We start from the raw sequence: 19,236 nt of genomic DNA on the forward strand, positions 1-19,236 counted from the left end.
AGCCTGTGGCTTGGTTTTCAGTGCAGTGTGACCTGTGAGCCATGATACTCTTAACAAACGTTCCTAAAGCAGTAGAAGTCTTGAGTCAGGATGTGTATGTGTTGTAGTGTTATCTGGATGAATGATTTATGACGTGTATTGCCAAATAAATAAATAAAAAACTAGCAGACTTTATTACGACAAACGAATGCCAGGAAAGCTCTTGGTAATATTTGCTAACATGGTGAAGGCTTGCTGTTGTGTATGTATAGGATCGGTTCAGGACGGGCTGGTGCACTATGTGAATATTTTGACATCTTATACACAACGTACAAATATTAAAAATGAGACTTGAATACACCATACCTTAAGCTCGTAGTCACTGATTTTTGAAGACTTGGATGCTGTTTGTGAATATAAAGAAGTGCCATGTAAAGGTTGACGGTTGGATCAACCACAGCATTCAGCATTTGTCAGTTTTGTCTCATTACAAGGCAGTGTCCTTGTTCTTGCTGTACATGTAGCATAGAAAATGAACTCTGGATAAAACATGAAAAGTTGTCTTCAGCATTGGTTGCCCTGAGATTTCACTTCTGTTTACACTGCTATCTGGTACTTTCTACTGCTTGATTTTGTGTGTTTGCTGTACAGTGTTCAAAAAATAAAAATGATCCATCCACTTGTTCAGTCTATTTTTAAAAGCACTCAGATACTGTTTGTTGGGATGTAGATACTAAAAGAAGTAATCTTACTAAAACATTCTGTATTGCTTATACTGCACTGCCCTCTAGTGGTTTAAAGACAAAAATATATTTTATAATGAGTTTGGGAAAAGAACCAACACTAAAATGTAATGCACACATAAAATAAGATCGTCAAGTTGACTTTTGTGACTTTGGGCTGCACACTTGTGGTTGGGGGTTTGGTTTGATCAGTGACGCTTTTTTCCACACTTGTGTTCTGTCTGAAACTGTATAAATGCAGCCTTTGGTTATTATTATCCTGTAGTCTTGAGATGTTGTACTTCGCATGTTGAAGACATATGAATACAGAATAAAGCATTAAATATGGCCCATTCCAGAACTGAGGGTACATTTCAAGATAAGAAGGAAAACAGAAAATAGAAATGGTTTTTTTTCCATTAAACTCATTTTATTATTATAGGATACATTTTAAGTTTAACACATTCATATCCGCTGAACTTATACCTGTAAGATTTAAAATATATATTCTGAAAATCAATATAAAAATATTTTTAAACCATTAACACAGTTGATGATTACATAGTTAAAATTTTCCACCGTATAACAGTTGCGACATGGTGTGTTTATAAACATAATTTTGTGTTTAAAAAAAAATGCATGGATTCACTGCAAACCACCGGGAACAATATCATGACAGCTGTGGTGCCAGATTTATTTATGTATTTGTTTATTTAATTGTTTATATATTTACACATATGTTTATTTCCAGATAGGAATATTGTATTTTTCTTCATGGTTTTGAAAAGTCTTGACTAACAGCAAACTCTTGTCTTAGTGATTTATTGCAAAAGTTTAAAGTTCCTTCACCTGGCCTTCACATTCAGTTCTGTGGTGGTTGTCCATGTGACACAGGCGTGTTCTTTCAATGACGTCATGTATGACGCAACAAAGACCGCCAACTCTCAGGCTATATAAGCGCAGTTTGCAGAACGTTGAGTCAGTTATTCTTTTTGCAGAGCGTTAAGTCAGTTATTCTGTAAGAATGAAGGGAAGAACGGTAAGCCTTAAAACACTAGTGAGAAACACTGCTGGACAGGTAGGAGAGGAAACATGTTTACCTTATGAGGCATAAAGATTTATTTATCACTTTTTTATTGTTAATGTGATAATGAAATTTACATGTTTTTTATTTTTATAATTTTTTGCGTCATGTAAACGGAGCCAAAAAGCAAAAATATTTTAGAAACGAAACGCTACATATATATTAGGAAACAAACTATGGAAAGTGACTTTAAATGCTTGTTTCCTAACTCTAGGTGTAGTGCTCTGGACGGGACTAAGGTTAAGCTTATCATTCGCAAAAAAAAAGAAAAAACAAAAAAATGCCAATTAGGTGTTTACATCAAGTTGTTTTTTATTAAAAAAAATAAATAATAAAGTTGTCCTCCGAAGAGAGGTGGTGGTGGCGGGTTGTTTGAGCGAATGACGGTGGTATTGGTAACCTAGCAACCAACAGTAAACAAAACAAAGTACGCGTGAAAATGTCATTATGAGGCAAGTTATTAATTTATTAGCCGTGCAGCTTGTAATTCCAAAACTGAATTCTGTGTACAGAAGAAAAAAATATGAATTTTTGATGAAGGCACTAGCAGCAAAAACATTGCAACGTCGAGCACCATATATGGTAAAGACAACTCCAGCGGAAACGGCTAGAAGATCAGTCACGTGGGTTTAATGTTCAGGTCATAATTTCTTTGGCAAAAACCTTTTCATCTCGCATTATTAGAATTTATTCTTTTTTTCGCATAAATTAGTTATGTTTTCATCACCATTATTTTATGTGCATTTAAAGTATCGCATCCGAAACGAGTGATAGAAACGCTAAATTTCGAATAAAAATCCCTTATGCGATAAAGAGATGATGCGAATAATGGGGGCTGGAAACGCATTTGCAGAATAAATTCTGACGAGAACATTAAACCCATCGTCTGTTCCAGCTGCTGTCATTGTCTTTATCCCAGTGGTTCTCAAACCTTTTCAGCGTGCGGCCCCCCTTATATACGGTGCATTCCTTCGTGGCCCCCCTAAGAAAATTTATGACAAATTTGTTTTAAAACATAACATTTTAATAAAAAAACAACAAAATTATACTATACAAAGTAGTGCAGTTGGTTAGTAGCCTTATTCTTTTAGGTTTAATTACCTAGAATTCATTATAAATTAATTTATTTTATAAAATGTCATAAAGCTGGGGCCCCCCTGGCACCATCTCGCGGCCCCCAGTTTGAGAACCACTGCTTTATCCTATGAGGCTCGCTGTCGTCATAATGTCCTTGATCTGAAAAAAAAAAACTGCATTTCTTATGTGCCCAACATTTATTTTGGCAATTACAAGCTGCACTATTAATAACTACATTAAAAACTAAATAAATAACTTGCCCCATCGTGACTGCAGTCATGTCTCCATTTTCCAACCCTTACGGAAATTAACCATGGTTTTATTGTGGTAAAAGTGTAACCATTTTTTTTTTGGTGTATTGATTACTATCACCAAAACCATGGTTTTACTACACTAACCATGGTTTAACTATAGTTTTTGAAAACCATGGTTGTCAAAACCATGATTATTTTGTGGTTGCCATGTTTTTTTGGTTTTAACTGTACTAAAACCATGGTTAATTTTCGTAAGGGAAGTGTGCTTCGGTTTGTTTACTGTTGGTTACTGGGTTACGAATACCACCGTCATTAGCTCGGATAACTTTATGGAAACGCACCCAATTCGCATTTGTTTTAATTTTTGTGAATTTTGAAAAGATTCACTTCACGTTTGGATGGAAACCCAGCAAAAACCACCTCAAGCGAGCATAAAAACTTTTTTTTTGTGAATTAAGGGATTTTTAATCCTAAATTTGTCGTTTCCCTCACTTGTTTTTGATGTGATACTTCAAAATGCGCACACAATCATGGTGATGGAAACATTGGTGTGGTGGGTTGGGAACATGCAGTTTAAAATTGCAGTTTCAAAGGACTCAAACGAGGCATAATAAGGGTCTTATCTAGCGAAACGATTGTCATTTTTGGCAAGAAAAATAAAAAATATGCACTTTTAAACTACAACTTCTCCTCTTCCTCCAGTCCTGTGACATGCCAGTGCGACGTCACACCAAGAGGTCACGGAGGACGTATGCCAAACTAAGCAGCAGTGTTTACAAATGTGGAGAAAGAGGACCATTCCGACATTGTATGTCGAATGATACTAATTAATGTCTTTATGTCAGTTTATTGTTTAAAATTAACCATGGTTTTATTGTGTTTAAAATGTGGTAACCATGGTGTATTGATTACTATCCGCAAAACCATGGTTTTACTACACTAAGCATGCTTTAACTATAGTTTTTGAAAACCATGCCTGCTGAAAAAAAAAACAATAAAACAATTACAGAAAATTCTAATGGTTTCCATTAAAATATCAATAGGAACCATTAGCTTTTGCCATTAAAACCACTACACTGTACTGTGTTTTGGGCCATATTCCATTAGAACCAATAACATTTCTGTGATCTTGTCTATTTTTTTAGCAGGGATGGTTGTCAGAGCCGTGGTTATTTTGTGGTTACCATGGTTTTACTACAGTAACAATGTTTTTTTGGTTTTAACTGTACTAAAACCATGGTTAATTTTCGTAAGGGAAGCGTGCTTCGGTTTGTTTACTGGGTTACCAATACTACCTTCATTAGCTCAAACAACTTTATGGAAACGCACCTAATTCGCATTTGTTTTTATTTTGTGAATTTTGAAAGGATTCAAAAAAACCTTTTTTTGTGAATTAAAGGCAGGATAGGCAGGAATTATCTAAAAAAACTTTTTTTACAAAATTGTTTAAACTGTCTTTATATACAAATACATAATTAAAATGTAAGTACTCTGAAAAAGAGAGTATAAAAATCAAGTGTCTGTAGACCTCTCACCACTGTTTTAAACACAGTTAATTATTTCCATTCGGGACGAAACAAATGATTGGCTTGCGCGACTATCACTCTCTCTCGCGACCATGGCACCACCCTTGTTGCTACAGGATCTGCCCACACATGCGCACACCCAATTGATTTGAACGTCCACGAGGCACTCTGGGAAGAGCAAAAGTAAGGCAGAGAAAGAGCATTCAGAACTCATAGTACCTGCATATCCAGTCAGCGAAGGCAAACGAGGCAAAAAAAGGAATACGAAGAAATCAAACGAGAGTAAATATCGCGTGGCTTTTCCTTGAGTCGACGATGCGGTAGCTGTATTGTCTCCGGAGTGTAGTCCTCATCAGAGTCAACAATGCTCTCATCACGGAAACTCTTACATGCAAAACACTGGCTTAATAGTGAGTACTAAAAGCCATCCTATTTGTTTATATTCCTAGTGATAAAGTTAGGTGTATTGTTGCATGTGATTGTGACATGATGTTACTACATGCACTGCGCTCCTTCCTCTCCGCTCGTCTGAGGTAAATGCTTCTCCCAGTAGAGCCGGTCACCGTGCGTGTTCATGTGTTTTGGGGGCGTGGCTTTAAAAGAAACCCAGAAGGGAGGGGGTGGAGTGAATGGAAAAATGAGCTGTGTTTAAAACAGTCGTACAGACACTCAATTTTTATACTCTCTTTTTCAGAGTACTTACATTTTAATTATTGGTGTATAAAAGTTTTTTTAGATAATTCCTGCCTATCCTGCCTTTAAGGGATTTTTATCGTTAATTTGTCGTCTCTATCACTTGTTTTTGATGTGATACTTCAAAATGCGCATACAATCATGGTGATGGAAACATGAGTGTGGTGGGTTGGGAAACTGCAGTTTAAAATTGCAGTTTCAACACAGTTTGAAAGGACTCTAAACGATCCCAAATGAGGCATAAGGGTCTTATCTAGTGAAACGATTGTCATTTTTGGCAAGAAAAATAAAAAATATGCACTTTTAAACCACAACTTCTCGTCTTCGTCCGGTCCTGTGACGCGCTGGCGTGACCTTACGTAATACGTACGTCAAGAGGTCACGGATGACGTATCGAAACAACGCCCCAGTGTTTACAAGTGTGGAGAAAGAGGACCGTTCCGACATTGTTGTATGTGGAATGATACCAGGGGCGTTGCTAGACATAAAGCTTTACTGGGGCACAGGCCCCTCATTTTTTGCTGACTGTTTTGAAAGCCTGCTGTGTACAAGAAGTGTGCAATACTTCTATACAATGTCCTTTGCTAAACCCACTATTCTACAGTGCAACAGGTACTAATATGTAGATTACATAATATGTATATTATATACAAGTGTAATCATACCTAACATTATTAATATGTTTGGAGGCATAAATGGCATAACATGTTTGGAAATAATGACAGCAGAGAAATATTTTCTACATTATACAATGATAGCAATGATTAATAACTTATTTTTACAAGAATATTTTAAGAAACCAGTCATTTTATGACTGCTATATTAAATAATCTCAGTCATAGTTACTGCCAACTGTTATGTAAGTTAGTGTCCTAGAGTTTAATATTAGTAAACTAAATATTTATTTCATATCTGAAAATACAGAACAGTATATCACATACATCTGTTGATTTTCTCAGCAACAATGCAATCCTATAGACTCGACAAAAGGTTTTCCTGAGATTTTTCCTCTAATGTTTGAGACCTGACAGGGTGAGGATGTAGTTTATCTTACCTCCCTTTAAACTCATCATCTCTCCTTTCTTCTTCCATTTCCCTGCTTTGCACAAAACATTTCTGATGTACATCTACAGAAGCCAATAATGATCGGGTCAAAATAAGATTAGCATTATTATTTATTATAAATCTCGTCATGTTTTCATAAGCTAAACTTACTCGCGTGGCGTCACCTTTTGAATGCGCTTGTGCGCGGGGATGAACGCAAAGACGCGCGCGGACATGGATGTGCGTGCACGCGTCAATGCGACTGCTTTGTTGCATTAACAAGCGTAGATTGGGTAACTACATTGCATATAGATCCGTTTTTGCCGCGATTGTATTTGTAAAGGATTGCACTAGTTAACTGCTAAAATTTTAACTTGAGATTTGAGACACCGGGGCACAAAAAATTTACACTGGGGCACGTGCCCCAGTAAAAGGGGTCTAGCGACGCCCCTGAATGATACTAATTATGTCTTTGTGTCAGTTTGTGGTTAAAATGGTCTGCAAATGTGCGTTTCATATATGTAACACGTGACCTTTCCACGGCATTAAGAAATTACGTGAGGTCCCGTTGGCTCGTCACACAGCCGAAGGAAGACAAGAAGTTGTGGGTTAAAAGTGCATATTTTTATTTTATTTCTCTTTACTTTCAGTTATAACTCGTTTGAGATCGTTTAGGGTCAGTTGAAACTGCAATTTTAAACTGCATTAAAACTGCATAAGTATTGGGGTCAATTAAAGGTGGAATACGTGGAATTTTTTACCACTAGATGGCCCCAAAACACAATTACATCAAATGGCGTTGCTTAATGACGCTCTGAAGCGAACGAGAAATCACGTTGACGGATAAGGTAATCAAGTCTTATAAATGTTACTGATTACAGTCTATGTTGTGATCAATATAATAGCATACGTTTTTTGAAGGGTTACGAAAACAAAACAACTCGCCCATCGCGTAAAACACAAGCAAAAATTGATCCTCATTCTTTCTCTCGTTTTTTTCCAAAGACTTGGGTCGTTTGGTTGGCACGTATGCTTACGGGAGCTGTCTATGCTTACACAACTAGCGGCAGACAGTAAAGAGTGATCCATAAGTCCATAAGCAAGCGCGTAACCCGACAGGCGCTAACGCATAGTTCCGCATTTGTCCACGACACTGGCTACGTCTGAAAACTCAAGGCAGTGACTGTTTGCCTCGCTGCCTCATGAGGAAATGACTTCGGAGACATTAAGGCAGCTCAGAGAAAGGCTTTCTGACGCACTTCAAAGGCAGCGTGTTTGAAATATAAAAAGAGAGCGCTTTTGTGATAACTAATCACATATTTGAAAACTACAATACTAATTTCTCGCTAGAAATGCAATTAAAAAGTGAAAATATACCTTTATTTACACTAAATTTGTGCTCCAGTCGCTTCCTTGGCCGCCATTTTATTTTTTCCAACTCGACCACTGTTGTCATGTGGTTTTTACGTCAGTAAAGGCGGTGACAAAGGGTCACATGGATATTAACGTCATTGACAGGAGACTGCACTGCCCTGTGTCAATTTTTTGAATGGCAATTTTTTTCACGATTTACAAGTAGTTGAAAACATTACAGATATTGATAGTAATCAGCTGGACAAAATATATAACACTGGCCTAGTGGTTTTTGGACATTTTACTGCAAATTTCTTACAAATTGCACCTTTAAAGTCTATTAAAATTAGATTGAAATGTTTTCCTCAAAAAACATAATTTCTTCTCGACTGAACAAAGAAAGACATCAACATTTTGGATGACAAGGTGGTGAGTAAATTATCTGGATTTATTTTTTAAGAAAATGGACTAATCCTTTAATAAACAAACAGATCTGGGCACCATTGACTTCCACAGTATTATTTTTTCCTACACTGTAAATTTTTTTTTGTTTTGGTCATTTTAACTTACTATTATTTATTACTAGAAACACGTTGTTATAATTTATAAAATATAGTTGAAATAAGTAACTTCATTTTTTAAGTTTTAGCAACTCTTTTCTTGTTAAGATAAGTAAAAGTAAGTTAAACTGGCTTTTTAATCTGAGTTAATTGAACAAAAAATTTAAGGCAGCGACATTTTTTTTTTACAGTGTACTGTGGAAGTCAATAGTGCCCCAAATCTGCTTGGTTACAAACATCGAAACAACTTTGAGGGTAAGTTAATGATGATGACAGAATGAAAATTGTTTGGTCAACTATGCCTTTAAGATATTTATCAAGCATTTGTTTAAGAAAAACACTGTGTGTTACCGGTGCAGTCAGCGGCACTAAATAAGATGTTTCAGCAGACAGAAGTCATCGCCTATCGCTACATCAAAGCTTCATGCTGTTGGAAGGCCTGTCAAAGATCCTCCAGGACCCTGCTGATATTGAGAACGTTACAAAATGTGAGTGCATTTTGCTGAGTGTAGTATGAACAAGAAGTTCACATAACTGTAGCTCATAGTACTAACGTGTTTCCACTTTTGTATTGCACAGACAAGGCAAGCGTGGACTGGAGAATCTCTGCTTTGTGTTACTGCACCGTTACTCTGTACGAATAGTCTCATCTGAAAACTTCATTGATGCTCGCACTCCAGGGACCATTACTTGTCATCTACACAGAGAAGATTAAGAGAACACCTTGTCCCTTGTTTTCATTTTGTAGCAGTCAAAGCACTTTTTTCATTCCTTTTCTTTACTCTTCTACAATCACAAGAAGCAACAGACCAACTATTACTTTATTTGCAGATGAAACTTTGAAAAGGACGTGGATAAGTTCATTACCAATTATATTGTATGATAAAGCTGTTGGACTTGCAGTTGGATCTCTTGTCTGTTTTCATCTTTTCCTGTCGAATCAAAAGACTTTTTTTTTTACACAAACTAGAGCATTACACGTACATTTGCATTTCTGAATGTAGTATTTAGCAGGAGTAGAAATCGAGGCGACTAACCCGTAGAAATCTTCAAACAACTCGTATTTCTTTTATTAAAAGCAGACAATCCATTCAAACTGTATTTCAAGCGACTACAGAGCCAGTTCATGCTAAACAGCTTGAAAACAAAATAACTTAAGCATTTTCAGGTATTTAGTGACCACAGACATTGCCTATTGAACGCACCCTCAACAGAATAGTGCTAGTTTTTTTTAACAATCAAATGAAAGGAAAATACAGAAAATAAACAATTAAACAGAAATACAATGAAAAAAATGACTTTCTTACTTAGTATCTCCGTCCTGCTTTCAGCAGAAATATCTAAAAATTCTTAAATTAAGATGCTTTTTCTTGATGAGCAAAACGACCCAAGAAAACAACACCAGTTTTAAGACAAATAATAGACAATTTAAGCAAAATTATCTGCCAATGGGGTGAGAAAAAAAATTGTGAAATAAGATTTCTTTTTTCTTAAACACTTAATTCAAGTAAAATTTTCTCACTCCATTGGCAGTAATTTTTGCTTGTTTTAAGCACAAATTCACTTAAATTGCACATTTTTTTGTATAAAAACTAGTATTATTTTCTTAGGTCATTTTGCTCATCAAGAAAATACATCTTGAATTTTTAGATATTTCTACTGAAAACAAGACAAAAATACTAAGTAAGAAAGTCATTTTTTTTGCAGTGTAATGACAACTATTTAAGGCTGTTCTGGTCCTGAGGATATCTTACATAGCGCTTCTCATCATACAGGCACGCACTAACAAAACAAAGATCTTAGTGCTTGCTTGAAGGAACGACCAGCTCTTTCTGTATGTAAGGCCAGCAGCATCGACTTTATCATTTAAACAGACACGGGCCATGTCAATACTGTAAACTCTGTCTGATTTGAGGACAGTTGATGGAGTATGTTGATGAGGAACATCAGGTTAGATCAAAGTCCTTTGATGAAGATGTCTGAGGTATGGCAGTTTAGCAGAGTTCATTGAGCAGTCTCAGGGTTGCTATAGAAAAGGCATTTGCGTGGTTCTCCGCTGCCAACAGTCTAATGGATGAATATGGATTCGACTTTCCTTGCATGTGAATCCATGGCATTTTATGAACCTTGAATGTCCAGTTCCTAGCCAGGAGCAAAATAGGTAACATCTATCAAAACGATATACAAATCACTCCATTCGTCCCCAAAACGATTCAGTAACTCCATTGTCTTAGCAGCTTTGGTGTCAGTAATCCGGGATAGCAAACTTCCTCTTTAAAAAAACGAGAGGAAAACTTTCAATCTGAAGAGTCTGTGTGTACAACATACTGGACCCCCTTGTGGTGGATTTTGGTAATGGTTGGGTTTGGTTCTGCTGTCATAATAATGTCCTGACCGTACAGAGTGCTAGTGCTACGAGTGATGGTAGTGCTTTCTTTTCCGGGGCTAATCCGATTGCATGTGCGACTGTAAAAATACAATCAAATAATTCACAATAAATCAAACAAACAAAACAATTAAAGAGTGCTGAGTGAACATTATAGCTCACAATGTTAATAAATATAAAGGCCATCATTTCAAACCTGCTATCCTGGGAATGGTGATTTGCCTGCTGCTGCTTCCCTCTCCTCCCTCACTGACCGGTTTAATCTGGATAATGTAATCCTCATCCACAGGTAATGAGAGCTCAAGAGATGTGTTGTTAGTCTCCACCACGCTGGGTCGACTCTGTCTGCTCTGCTTGTACATGACCTTCAAAAACAGCAGCTTTACAACTCAGTGTATATGTAGAGATTAAATGACAACAGAGTGTAGAGTTATTGAATATTAATAACATTGTTACACCTCACGTGTGCTTTAATATTTAATGGCCTATAGTTGACCGTTAGTTTGCTTATACTGTACCTCGGTTACTACATGCAGTTTTATTTATCTCAAAGGTGCAATGTGGGACTTCTAGCGACATCTAGCAGTGAGATTGTGTCCACAGCGCAACATGATCTCACAAAGTTCCGTGGGATAGTCACGGAATTTTGTGCTCATTTTTCACGGATCTCCGCATTTTTCCGTGGCCCTGCTACGGACTGTCTTTTTCCGTGGCATTCTCACGGAGTGGTTACTCAACTGCTTTTTCCTATTTTCAAACCATTTTCGCTTCGGTTTAGGGTTAGATTTGGTGTTTGCGTTAGTATGTCACATTAACTATTGGTTTATACTATTTTTTCTGATTTATTCTTTTATATTTTCTAAACTTTAAATAATTGTCACCTGGCGTTGGGGTTAGAGTTGGGTTTGGGTAGGGATGTCATTTCATGTAAATCTAACCGTAAACCGCAGCGAAAATGGTAAGAAAATAGGACAAAACAGTTGAGTAACCAATCCGTGAGTATGCCACGGAAAAAGACAGTCCGTAGCAGGGCCACGGAAAAATGCTGAGATCCGTGAGAATGCCACGGAAAAATGAGCACAAAATTCCGTGACTATGCCACGGAAATTCGTGAGATCAGGTTGCCACAGCTCACCCCTCCCTTTCGAAACGCATAGTGAAGCTACAACCCTAGTTGTCAAATACAGATGTGATGATGTAAGTGTGTTCATACCTTATAGCCCATAACTTCAGATTCATTCTCCAAAGCCTTAACATGATCCCATCTGAGGATGAGTTTGGAGTCTGTGGTATTCCACATGACTTTTGCTGGAGACTGGCTTGGTGCTGGAGCAAGTCATGAAAGAGTAGAGAAAATACATTTAAGACAAAACTGTGAGACTACAGCAAAAGCTGCTGAAATTTAAACGCAATAGCACACTCACGGGGTCTTTTTGTAGTGACATTGACCACAGCACTGTCAGGCCCAACACCAGCAGTATTATAGGCTTTGAGTTTGATGTAGTATGTACTGCTCGGGTCCAGTCCACGAATAACAGCTGACGTCCTGTTTCCCACAGTCCTCATTACACTGGCTGTGTCCGCTTTAGCTTTTGTACTCCAGTACCTCAGCTGAAATTCACAATCAACTGTCAATATCAGCCACAATTTTGTAACGGCATGTCCTAACCAGACAAGCGATCAACATGTTAATCTTAATTGTTATTATTAAATCATGTTCATTTAGCGTTCATCATGAATCATTTAAATAATCTCCTCCCGTAAATTTCGCGTCTGAAAGGGAAACTCCTAGAAATGCATATAAGATCAGTCGCAAAAAGTAAGCTGTTAGTAAATCTGGCCCATAGTTTGTTTCTCTGAGATAGCATCGGAGTTGTGCAAGTGTGTTTATTTAAAGCAAGCTGGATTCCGTTAAAATGGGGCGGTCCCAACCGGGTCACGAGTCGCGGGCGGTAAAACGGCATCAAATGTCTGTGTTTTCTGGGCAGTTTTAAATGCAAATGATAGTTTTATTATAGATTGTGTATAGTGCAGACAACTCGGCTCAAGTTCAGAAACATGTAAGGATACAATGTGATACAATGAAATATGATGGGCGGTTATATACTTGGGTGGTTGTTAATATACAGTGAGGAAAATAAGCATTTGAACACCCTGCCACTCCGCAAGCCCTCCCACCAAGAAATCATGAAGGGGTCTGAAATTGTCATCGTAGGTGCATGTCTACAGTGAGAGACACAATCCAAAAAAAATTCAGAAATCACAATGTATGATCCCTCTACCTATTCATTTGTATGATACAGCTGCAAACAAGTATCTGAACACCTGTCTATCAGCCAGAATTCTGACCCTCAAAGACCTGTTAGTCTGCCTTTAAAATGTCCACCTCCACTCCATTTATTATCCTACATTAGATGTACCTGTTTGAGGTCGTTAGACACCTGTCCACCCCATACAATCAGTAAGAGTCCAACTACTAACATGGCCAATACCAAAGAGCTGTCCAAAGAGACTAGAGATAAAATTGTACACCTCCACAAGGCTGGAAAGGGCTACGGGGAAATTGCCAAGCAGCTTGGTGACAAAAGGTCCACTGTTGGAGCAATCATTAGAAAATGGAAGAAGCTAAACATGACTGTCAATCTCCCTCGGACTGGGGCTCCATGCAAAATCTCACCTTGTGGGGTCTCAATGATCCTAAGAAAGGTGAGAAATCAGCCCAGAACTACTCGGGAGGAGCTGGTCAATGACCTGAAAAGAGCTGAGACCACCGTTTCCAAGGTTACTGTTGGTAATACACGAAGACGTCATGGTTTGAAATTGTGCATGACACGGAAGGTTTCCCTGCTTAAACCAGCACATGTCCAGGCCCGTCTTAAGTTTGCCAATGACCATTTGGATAATCCAGAGAAGTCATGGGAGAAAGTCATGTGGTCAGATGAGACTAAAATAGAACTTTCTGGTTATAATTCCACTAAAAGTGTTTGGAGGAAGAAGAATGATGAGTACCATCCCAAGAACACCATCCCTACTGTGAAGCATAGAGGTGGTAGCATCATGCTTTGGGGGTGTTTTCCTGCACATGGGACAGGGCGACTGCACTGTATTAAGGATAGGATGACCGGGGCCATGTATTGCAAGATTTTGGGGAACAACCTCCTTCCCTCAGTTAGAGCGAAGATGGGTTTAGGCTGGGTCTTTCAACATGACAATGCCCCGAAGCACACAGCCAGGATAACCAAGGAGTGGCTCTGTAAGAAGCATATCAAGGTTCTGGCGTGCCTAGCCAGTCTCCATACCTAAACCCAATAGAGAATCTTTGGAGGGAGCTCAAACTCTGTGTTTCTCAGCGACAGGTCAGAAATCTGACTGATCTGGAGAAGATCTGTGTGGAGGAGTGGGCCAAAATCCCTCCTGCAGTGTGTTTAAACCTGGTGAAAAACTACAGCAAACGTTTGACCTCTGTAATTGCAAACAAAGGCTTCTGTACCAAATATTAACATTGACTTTCTCAGGTGTTCAAATACTTATTTGCAGCTGTATCATACAAATAAATAGTAAAAAAATCATACTTTGTGTTTTCTGTGATTTTTTTTTAGATTATGTCTCTCACAGTGGACATGCACCTACAATGACAACCTCAGACCCCCCCACGACCTCCAAGTGGGAGAACCTGCAAAACAGCAGGGCGCTCAAATACCCATTTTCCTCACTGCACCTGGACGGCCCGCCCAAGTAAAATCAATGTATAGGAAACAATGCAAAACAATGGCAATAAAAAACGCAGGCAGGAAAAGAGTTAAAATGCTTTGGTTCTGTTTCTTCACCTCATAACCCATAATGCGCGTCCTACTGGTGCTCCATGGTAGAGGTTTCCAGCTGACCTCCACTTCTGATGCTGACAAGCTCTTGACACGGACTCGACCGGGTGCGCGACTCGGCTCTGCGGTCAGAATAATCATTATTGTAACATCTTACTTTTATTAAAAAATCCATGATAAAAATAAAATATAAGTTTGCATAATATATGTGTGGCAACTATGATTTATTCTGATTGGCTGAGAAATGTTCAATGGGTTGATTATTGATTATTGATTATTTTTTAATAAAAGCACACCTAACCTGTCAAATGTCTTAAAAATAGGCACCAGAGCAATGTTTGTGGTAACCGTGGTATAAGAGGAATAATGGACTCCGGTCCTTTAAATTATTTGAAAATAATGCACACCCACGGTGTAATGCGTGCCACATTACCACCTTGGGTATGCATTATTTTCTTATAATTCAACAGCCCGTCGTCAATTATTCCTTACATAAATACACACACATAGATAAATAAATTAAAGAAAAATGTTATTTATATATCATTTTATACTTATTATCTAAATTATATATACACACACATGTAAATGTTTCTTAAATACATACATGAATCAATGTGTATTTATATATGCATAATTATTACAAACAGTGCACACACATAAATTATGCAAACAGAAACTTTTATTTGTTTGCGATTAATCGTTTGACAGTCCACATAACATAATACTCTACTTGTGGCACCAGATGCAACCCTGTATCCCACCATTAGGGATGCATATCAATTAATCGCGATTAATCTATAGCAGAATAAAAGTTTTTGTTTACATCATATATGTGTGTGAACTGTGTATAATAATTATGTATATATAAATATGCACACATGCATGTATAATTTTAAGAAAAAAATATATTTATATATTAAGTATTTATATTTATATATAATATAAATTATACATAAATATACAAATGTATATACACATGTAAACATTGCTTAAATATATACATGCATGTGTGTGCATTTAACTATACAAAGCTATCATACACAGTACACACACATATATGATGCAAACAAAAACTTTTATTCTGCTATAGATTAATCGCGATTAATTGATATGCATCCCTACCCACCATTCCCCAAAACATTTCTTAACCTTCAAGCTAACAGGACAACGACACAACTAGTTTATGTAAGTAGTGTCTCTTACCATCTTCTGCTGAGTATATTGTGGTGATGGGTCCAAAAGGACCTTCTCCTCTGTTGTTATAAACTCCCACTTTCACATGAAACGGTGAGAAGGGTGGAATGCTATCGTTTTTGAAGATATATCTGGATGCATCAGGGGAAGTCACGGCCGCCTGCATCCAGTTCTGACCACCAAGAGGACGAAAAGCGACCACGTAGCCGAACCCTGGACCGCACTGCAGCTCTTCAGGCACTGGCTGAAGAACCACACATTTAAAACCGTGATGGATGGATGGATAGATCGATCGATCGTTGCAGTGTGTGAGGGACAGAATGGGAGATAATAATATCATAGCAGTTTATACCAAAGGCTTCAGCTCAGACTGTTGAACCCCTTTCACGGTGCTTGAGCATATTTTCTCTCTTTTAAGATTTCAAAATGCTAAAATCCATAAACATTTTCTCTGCTTGACTAAACTGCATTTTAAACAAGGGCCAATGATACAGGCTAGTGGACGGTCCACAGTTGACACTTAACTGCATGCACTTAAATGTGCGGTTACCTCCCATGTGATGACAAGCTCAGAGCGACTGCCACCTCCACCGCTAACTCTTGCTGGGGTCGTCCTTGGCACTGCAGCGTTTATAAAAAAAAGATAAGAGTAGATAAGACACAACAGAAGTCATGCTTTTGAAGGACTCCTCTATTTATCTTATCAAAACAAGTAGAAATTGTGCCTTGTACTATAAAGACAATCCTGTAAACTACATGAGGGGATTGTCTTACTTTGTAGTTAACAGTGAAGTTAGCTTAACTTAACATTTAAGATTTAACCTTTACTGTAGGTATACAGTATATATATCTATGCCAAACATACTAGTGAGTAGTACTCACATGCGTCTTTGGTCTTTATTTTTTGTGAGGGCTTGCTGGGTTCACCCGTGCCTATGGAGTTTGTGGCCAGAACTCTGAATTCGTATTCCACCCATGGACTCAGCTCTACAACACGAGCTGTCAGCTGATCTCCTCCTAGAGTCTCTGGCACTGAAACAGAGAGAAAATAACAACTAAGCCTTGTATATGCTTGAGTATCTCTGGTGTGCTTTACATCTTCTTCTAGGGCATCACAATATAAGTCAACAGAGTCAGAGTAGCTTTGTTGTCATTTCAAGCATGTACAGCTTGTACAAGGTGAAACAAAATTTTCTCCATGGCCAAGGTGCTACACAAGAAAACACGGAAGAAAATAAGGAAGAATAAATGATCTAAGACAGACTATGCACGATGGAAATCGAGAACTATGTATTTTTTTAATCTTAATTTACTAAAATTCATACAGTTTATTTACAGATATAATTCAGAAAACTAAGTTGGTAACACTTTACAGGTTGCTTTTGTTAACATTAAATGTGACCCGTGCTGGCAAAATGAGTCGTAATGCACACAGTGCAATTTTGAACTAGAGACAAAAGTAAGTATGAAATGTAGATTGAGGTTTTTATAAAAATCCGTACATTAAGCCCTCAATAAAAATCCGTACATTAAGCCCTCGTCTAGCGATGTCAATGCTCTAAATAATGGATGCATAACGATTAATCGCGATTAATCTATAGCAGAATAAAAGTTTTTGTTTACATCATATATGTATTTGAACTGTGTATAATAATGATGTATAAATAAATATGCACACATACATGTATAATTTTAAGAAAAAAAATATATGTATATATTAAGTATTTATAATATAAATTATACATAAATATACAAATGTATATACACATGTAAACATTTCATAAATATATACATGCATGTGTGTGCATTTATCTACACAAAGTTATTATACACACAGTTCACACACATATATGCTGTAAACAAAAACTTTTATTCTAGATTAATCGCGATTAATCGTTATGCACCCTACTATAAATAGTCATTAAACATCTAAAATGATCATTATTTGTACATTTTCTGAGAGGTGTAGCGCCCTAAATGCTTAACCTATACAAAGATGCGTGTTCATTAACATGCAGATCTTTGGTTTCAGTTTTAAAACATGCAGGAATAGAGTGCAGGACTTGATGTTAAAGGGACACTCTATTTTGAAAATAGGCTAATTTTCCAACTTCCCTTGATTTAAACTTTTGATTTTTTACCATTTTGGAATCCATTCAGCTGATCTCTTGGTCTTTTAGCATAGCTTAGCACAACCCATTGAATCTGATTAGACCATTAGCTAGTGTAGTAGGCAAGACCACCTAAACCGAGACCAAGTCATGACCAAGACCAAGACAGGCAGAGACTGAGACAAGACCAAGACTTTAAAGGGTCGAGACCAACTCAAGACCAAGACCAAGACAGGCCGAGACCAAGACAAGATCAAGACCAGTGCAAGTCACTGCATTAAAACACTTATGATAAAATGTGGAATATTAGGCACGTCTTGTCAGAGATAAAATAATCAAAGGCATTGCAGATACGTGGGAATTTATCTTTGTCTATAAGCAAATAAAAGTGAACAAACACTAAAGAGCTGAAATCAACCATTTATTCTGAACTGTCTTTCCATGGCTTTTCCACTTAACACAATGCAGGTGTTTTTAGTAATAAAATTAGAAAAATTGTCATTGGGAGAAACTTAAACAATGCTTAAACAATGCCAACATCATATGCCAAACCAGAATAAACTGCATAAAATTAATAATAAAAATACATTTGTGATGTGCCATCAGTTGTGGTCTAGACCGGTCTTGAAATAAAATTCTGAGTCCTCTTTGTCTGAGACCGAGAAGAGACCGAGTAAAATGCGGTCGATTCCAAGACGAGACCAAGACCGGTCTCGAGAACTACAACACCACCATTAGCATCGCGTTAAAAAATGACCAAAGAGTTTTGATAATTTTTCCTATTTAAAACTTGAATCTTCTGTAGTTCCCTTTCAGTCGGTCACTACGACGTCACGTCGTGACCGACGAATTGGGAACCGCTTCGCGGGTGACCTATCTGCTTCGAGAAACCTTTAAAACGCCAATGAACTTGGCATGCAGATAATTGCATCTGCCGGCGCCGCCCCGCCGCACAGCTATTTAATGAGCGGCAGGTGCAGTTATCAAATCAGCTTTTTAGCTTCGAAAGCTGGCAGACAAACACTGCTCACGAGAAGCTGCTCTGATCCTGTGAAATAGATCTCTGCGTGTCAGTTGGTTGGGCGAAGGCACCACAGCGAGGCTCGCGAGTGTTTTCCACCTCTTTCTTTTCACTCTCTTTATTTGAGTGTGTGCGTTCTCCTCCCTGTGTGCTTCATCAACTACACAGCTAAAAGAGTGATTTCCCCTAAAAGAGCTGCAGCTGAACTTGCGTCTTTTTAAAGACAGCCGTTCACTGCTCACGGGCGTTAAAGCGTCTTTTTAAAGATGTCTTTTCGTCCGTGTTCGACTTCTGGATGCGGCAAATACATGGGTCCTCGCGATGGACATGATCGCTGTCTCTCATGTCTGGGTCTCCAGCATGCTGAAGCAGCTTTCATGGGAGGGACATGCTCCGCTTGCGAGAGCC

General features: G+C 37.8%; 1 protein-coding gene and 1 long non-coding RNA gene across 4 annotated transcripts in view; one reads left to right on the forward strand and one right to left on the reverse strand.

The window, feature by feature from the left end:
- Window positions 1–3,817: 3,817 nt before the first annotated feature.
- Window positions 3,818–9,194, forward strand: LOC129430353 (uncharacterized). Its single transcript, XR_012373062.1, has 3 exons — window positions 3,818–3,924; window positions 8,652–8,780; window positions 8,872–9,194. It is a non-coding gene; the product is annotated as an uncharacterized lncRNA (long non-coding RNA).
- A 499-nt stretch (window positions 9,195–9,693) lies between these two features.
- Window positions 9,694–19,236, reverse strand: part of cntn3a.1 (contactin 3a, tandem duplicate 1) — a 114,919-nt gene continuing 105,376 nt past the window's right edge. For 2 of the 3 annotated variants that reach the window (XM_055187505.2, XM_055187503.2), the window contains 8 exons: window positions 16,579–16,728; window positions 16,247–16,317; window positions 15,706–15,940; window positions 14,506–14,621; window positions 12,103–12,289; window positions 11,892–12,004; window positions 10,875–11,043; window positions 9,695–10,758 (listed from right to left, as the gene is read on the reverse strand). In XM_055187505.2, coding sequence (XP_055043480.2) covers window positions 10,670–10,758; window positions 10,875–11,043; window positions 11,892–12,004; window positions 12,103–12,289; window positions 14,506–14,621; window positions 15,706–15,940; window positions 16,247–16,317; window positions 16,579–16,728 — 1,130 coding nt within the window. In that variant the 3' untranslated portion in view covers window positions 9,695–10,669. Of the gene's footprint in view, window positions 10,759–10,874; window positions 11,044–11,891; window positions 12,005–12,102; window positions 12,290–14,505; window positions 14,622–15,705; window positions 15,941–16,246; window positions 16,318–16,578; window positions 16,729–19,236 lie in introns of all 3 variants that reach the window. The other variant, XM_055187504.2, reaches the window with a different exon arrangement.

This window comes from Misgurnus anguillicaudatus, chromosome 13, assembly GCF_027580225.2.
Source record: "Misgurnus anguillicaudatus chromosome 13, ASM2758022v2, whole genome shotgun sequence".
Classification (NCBI taxonomy): Eukaryota; Metazoa; Chordata; class Actinopteri; order Cypriniformes; family Cobitidae; genus Misgurnus; species Misgurnus anguillicaudatus.